A 6000-nucleotide genomic window follows, 5' to 3' on the forward strand; every position below is an offset into this window, starting at 1 on the left:
GAATTATAGATCGGTGGTGGGGAAAGTGCTGGAGTCAATTATTAAGGATGGAAAATGGGGACAGATTGGGTCCAAGTCAGCATGGATTCACTAAAGGGAAATCATGCTTGACAAATCTTCTGGAATTTTTTGAGGATGTGACCAGTAGAGTGGACAAGGTGAATCAGTGGATGTTGCGTATCTGGGCTTTCAAAAGGCTTTTGACAAGGTCCCACACAAGCGGTTAGTGAGCAAAATTAAAGCTCGTGGTATTGGGGGTAATGTATGGTCGTGGATAGAGAACTGGTTGGCAGACGGGAAGCAGAGATTGGGAATAAAGGGATCCTTTTCAGAGTGGCAGGCAGTGTCTAGTGGGGTCACGCAGGGGTCAGTGCTGGGACCCCAGCTGTTCACAATATACATTAATGATTTGGACGAAGGAATTGCAATATCTCCAAATTTGCAGACGACACTAAGCTGGGTGGCAGTGTGTGCTGTGAGGAGGATGCAAAGAGGCTGCAGGGTGACTTGGACAGGCTGGCTGAGTGGGCAAATACTTGCCAAATGCAATATAATGTGGGTAAATGTGGGGTTATCCACTTTGGTGGCAAAAACAGGAAGGCAGATTATTATCTGAATGGTGGCAGTTTAGGAAAAGGGGAAATGTAACGAGATCTGGGTGTCATAGTCACTGAAGGTTGGCCTGCAGGTACAGCAGGCGGTGAGGGAAGCTAATGGCATGCTGGCCTTCATAGCCAGAGGATTTGAGTACAGGAGTAGGGATATCTTGCTGCGGTTATACAGGACCTTGGTGAGGCCACACCTTGAGTATTGTGTGCAGTTTTGGTCTCCCAGTTTGAGGAAGGACATATGAAGAAAGACTGGATCGATTGGGCTTATACTCACTGGAGTTTAGAAGAATGAGAGGGGATCTCATAGAAACATATAAAATCCTGATGCGCCTGGACAGGCTAGATGCAGGAAGAATATTCCTGATGTCGGAGACGTCCAGAACTAGGGACCACAACCTAAGAATAAGGGGTCAGCCATTCAGGACAGATGAGGAAGAACTTCTCTCAGAGAGTTGTGAACTTGTGGAATTCTCTACCACAGAAAGCTGTTGGGGCCAGTTCATTGGATATATTCAAGAGGGAGCTGGACATGCCCCTTGCGGTTAAAGCGATCAGGACCATAAGACATAGGAGCAGAAATAGGCCACTCGGCCCATCGAGTCTGTTCTGCCATTCCAACGAGTACAGACCCAGAGTCTTCAACCATTCCTCATACGACAAGCTCTTCATTCCAGGGATCATTCTTGTGAACCTCCTCTGGTCCCTTTCCAAGGCCAGCGCATCCTTCTTTAGATACGGGGCTGGTTTAGCACAGGGCTAAATCACTGGCTTCAAATGCATACCAAGGCAGGCCAGCAGCATGGTTCAATTCCCATACCAGCCTCCCCGAACAGGCGCCGGAATGTGGCGACTAGGGGCTTTTCACAATAACTTCATTTGAAGCCTACTTGTGACAATAAGCGATTATCATTTCATTTCATTCCATGGCTGATATTTTTCTCATCCCAATTCCCCTGCCTCTCCCCATAACCCCTGATCCCCTTATTAATCAAGAACTATCTATCTCTGTCTTAAAGACACTCAGTGATTTGGCCTCCACAGCCTTCTGCGGCAAAGAGTTCCACAGATTCACCACCCTTTGACTGAAGAAATTCCTCCTCATCTCTGTTTTAAAGGATTGTCCCTTTAGTTTGAGATTGTGCCCTCTGGTTCTAGTTTTTCCTGCTAGTGGAAACATCCTCTCCACATCCACTCTATCTAGGCCTCGCAGTATGCTGTAAGTTTCAATAAGATCCCCCTTCATCCTTCTCAACTCCAACAATTACAGACCCAGAGTCTTCAACCATTCCTCATATGACAAGCTCTTCATTCCAGGGATCATGCTTGTGAACCTCCTCTGGACCCTTTCCAAGGCCAGCACATCCTTCCTTGGATACGGGGCCCAAAACTGCTCACAATACTCCAAATGGGGTCTGACCAGAGCCTTATACAACCTCAGAAGTACATCCTTGCTTTTGTATTCTAGCCCTCTCGACATGAACGCTAACATTGCATTTCCCTTCCAAACTGTCAACTGAACCTGCACAGTAACCTTAAGAGAATCATGAACAAGGACTCCCAAGACTCTTTGTGCTTCTGATTTCCTCAGTATTTCCCCATTTAGAAAATAGTCTATGCCTCCATTTCTCCTTCCAAAGTGCATAACCTCACACTTTTCCATATTATTATTTTTATTGTATTCCATCTGCGACTTCTTTGCCCACTCTCCAAGCCTGTCCAAGTCCTTCTGCAGCTCGCCTGTTTCCTCAATACTACCTGTCCCTCGACAGATCTTTGTATCATCTGCAAACTTAGCAACAGTGCCTTCAGTTCCTTCTTCCAGATCATTAATGTATATTGTGAAAAGCTGTGGTCCCAGCACAGACCCCTGAGGCACACCACTAGTCACCGGCTGCCATCCTGAAAAAGACCCCTTTATCCCCATTCTCTGCCTTCTGCCAGTCAGCCAATCCTCTATCCATGCCACGATCTTATCCTTAACACCATGGGCTCTTAACAGTCTCCTATGCGGCACCTTGTCAAAGGCCTTCTGAAAATCTCAATAAATCATATCCACTGGTTCTCCTTTGTCTAACTTCCTTATTACTTCCTCAAAGAACTCTAACAGATTTGTCAGACATGACCTCCCCTTGATGAAACTGTGCTGACTCGGTCCTATTTTATCATGCACTTCCAAGTACTCAAGGAGTATAGAGAGAAAGCGGGAGTGGGATATTGAATTTGCATGATCAGCCATGATCATATTGAATGGTGGCGCAGGCCCAAAGGGCTGAGTGGCCTACTCCTGCACCTATTTCCTGTTTCTATTTCCCTCCCTAAAGGACGTTCGTGAACCAGAGGATTTTTACAATTGGCCATTAATCTGGGGCAAAATAAATTGGCACGTGGGAAAGTATGGATTGCCTATTGAAAGTCGGATTTTGATTGGGTTTTTTGCTGAATAGAGATGATTGATGAGAGTAGTGTGACAGTTGTGCATATATCTTTGCAAAAGGAAGGGCAGCACGGTGGCCTAGTGGTTAGCACAACCGCCTCACGGCGCTGAGGTCCCAGGTTCGATCCCGGCTCTGGGTCACTGTCTGTGTGGAGTTTGCACGTTCTCCCCGTGTCTGCGTGGGTTTCGCCCCCACAACCCAAAAATGTGCAGAGTAGGTGGATTGGCCATGTTAAATTGCCCCTTAATTGGAAAAAATAATTGGGTAATCTAAATTTAAAAAAAAAAATCTTTGCAAAAGGCATTTGACAAAATACATTATAGATTTGTCGGCAAAATTAAAGCCCATGGTATTAAAGGGCCAGTGGCATGATACATAGAAAATTGGTCCAGGGACAATGGAGTTGGCAGAAACCATCTCGTTACGAATCCTCTGTTTGTCTTTGAATGGTAACGTTGTTTGCATGAAAGGGGAGATCCAGCATTGTAATGAACATATTACTGGACTAGTAATCCACAGAATGAGTTTAAATCACAACAGCAGTGCTCACCATCACCTTCTCAAGGGCAATTAGGGAAGGGTAATAAATGCTGGTCCAACCTCACATCCCCTGAACAAATTGTTGCTACCACAGTGTGTCCTAATCCGTATACGGTGGACAAATGACTGTAAGTCTACTTGCTGAAATCAAACAGTATTTGTTTGCATTGATACAATGTTATAGTTACACAATCACACTATCAACATCAGTTACACTACAGAGTACTACAAGTTCATACAAGACCTTGACTTAACTTCAGAGTGACTAGCAAGTACCAGACAGATATTGGCCTTTATCTGTGTGCTGAATCCTCAGTGTCCAGTCCTTGGTCTGGCCTGTTCCTTGCTCTGGTCCTCCTCCTGTTGGCCGGTGAAGGTCATCGTTGTTTCATTGCTGCTGTACAGAGAGCAATTCCACGGTGGTGCAGCACCTTTTAACCTGCTTGAATTTCGTGCCCTTTTTGGGCGGTCTCTGGGTCATTGCCAATCATTTGATCAGGGCTCGATCGCTCTGATCGATCAAGTCCAATCAGGGGCTGCCACATCGATTTTGGGGTGGGCACTCAGTGGCCATGCCTGCAGGTGTTGGGGGGGGCAGGTAGAACCCTTCCAAATAAGGAGCTTAGTTGATGTTGTGTCTGGTAAACAAGTGTGATTGACATGCTAGTCCTATTATCTCAGGGATGGCCTGGAGATGGCTCTTTTCCTGTGTATTGGAGAGTCTGGGCTGCATCAGTGTTTATTTGAGCTTCAGCCTGCTTGTCCTTAAACTTGGCCAATTTTCCCAGCATTCTATGGAGAAGGCCATCGTAGGTGGCCATTTGGCCACAAATAAATGAGAAAAAGAAGGCAGAGATTTATGGTGAATGATTGTTTTTCAGACTGGAGGGAGGTATACAGTGGTGTACCCCGGGGTTGATATTCGGATCACTATTCTTGTTGATATTCATGAGTGTCTTGGACTTGGCTACCAAGAGCACAATTTTGAAGTTTACATTTGGCTTGGAACTCAGAAATGCAGTAAACAATGAGGCTAGTAACAGACTTCAGGAGGAGTTGGGCAGACAGGTGAAGTGGGCAGAGAACTGGGAGATGAAAAATGTAATACGGGGGAAGTTCTACATTTTTGTAGGGAGAAAGAGTACAGGCAATATGAACTAAATGGCCGAATTTTAAAGGGTGTGCAGGAACAGAGAGGCCTGGGGGTTTCCATACACAAATTGAAGGTGAGAGGACAAGTTGAGAAGGCTGAAGAAAGGACATTTGGGATCCTTGACTTTATCGAGTGGAAAGACAGGAACATTATGCTAATTTCTAAACCAGAAATGATAGCAACAATCAGTAGGTCTGTGACAAGAGTTGAAGTTCCAGGTCAATGCCATTTCATCTGACCCTGTTCATAAGCTTGGACAAGGCAAGGATGTGGGTTTCCTCCCCTGAGGGACAATTGGGAACCAGCTAGATTTTGTGATAATCGGACAGCCTCATGGTCACATTGACTGACATGTGGTTCCGGAACTTTCTTTCGACTAAACTCTAAATCTGAAACTGCCCTCTTCAAATTCTGTTTGCTAATTGCTCCTTGGGATGGATTCCTATGTTATAGGTGCTATATTTGTGCAAGTTGTTATTGGGGTTTAAACTCATTCACTGGATTGCTAGTCCACTCGTCCACTTTCATGTGAAGGATGTGTCCATTCAAAGACGAACAAAGGGCCCCGAATGAGGTGTCTTCTGGCTACCGACATTTAATGATATCTCCTTTTTTTTCAGGTCTAACCTTTGCACAAACTCTTGACTTCTTGGAGAATGGGCTTCGCATGCAATGTCCGGTGGGGTGCACCAAGGAGTTGTATCGGGTTATGTCAATGTGTTGGGATGAGAACCCCTGGAATCGGCCATCATTTAAACGACTGAGGGACCTGCTGGAAAATCTCTGACCCTCTCGTTGTGGCTTTAACATCTCCAGTTCTTGCTCTGTACTCCAGCAAGTGACTGAAGAGGAGCAGAGCTGCCACCATGTGCCTGAGTCATTTGGACATAAATGTCGTTGTTTGCAGGACTGACCATGTCTGCTGAATCAAACCACAATGAATGATCTGAAATGAAGAATAGCTGGAAGATAAACAAACCAGAGCCAATGTCTTAATAAAAATAATTTCTAATCTGCCAATAGGAAAGATTGTTGAGAATGTTTCTAAATCCACGGTATCCTCCAGACCTGAGTTTCTAACTGAAGAGAGGCAAGACAAGTTATTATTTTAAAACACCTCACCCCTCTGCTTTATCACTCTTGTTCTCTTGAAGTTGTTTGATCTGTCCCTCGGTGCAGTTCCACAGTTGCTACACACAGTGGGTGCGATGTACCCCAATGGGAACAGAGTCCCGTTACGCGCACGATTAGCTCTGTGAGC

The 6000-nt window shown here is 45.4% G+C and overlaps 1 protein-coding gene across 7 annotated transcripts in view; it reads left to right on the top strand.

Annotated features, from left to right (window-relative positions):
- LOC119969757 (tyrosine-protein kinase HCK-like) overlaps positions 1–5766 on the top strand; it is a 53783-nt gene extending 48017 nt beyond the window's left edge. For all 7 annotated transcript variants that reach the window (XM_038803802.1, XM_038803807.1, XM_038803804.1 and 4 more), the window contains one exon: positions 5360–5766. In XM_038803802.1, the coding sequence (XP_038659730.1) occupies positions 5360–5526 (167 nt within the window). In that variant the 3' untranslated portion in view covers positions 5527–5766. The remainder of the gene's footprint in view (positions 1–5359) is intronic.
- Positions 5767–6000: the final 234 nt, after the last annotated feature.

Source organism: Scyliorhinus canicula, chromosome 7, assembly GCF_902713615.1.
Source record: "Scyliorhinus canicula chromosome 7, sScyCan1.1, whole genome shotgun sequence".
NCBI classification, from domain to species: domain Eukaryota; kingdom Metazoa; phylum Chordata; class Chondrichthyes; order Carcharhiniformes; family Scyliorhinidae; genus Scyliorhinus; species Scyliorhinus canicula.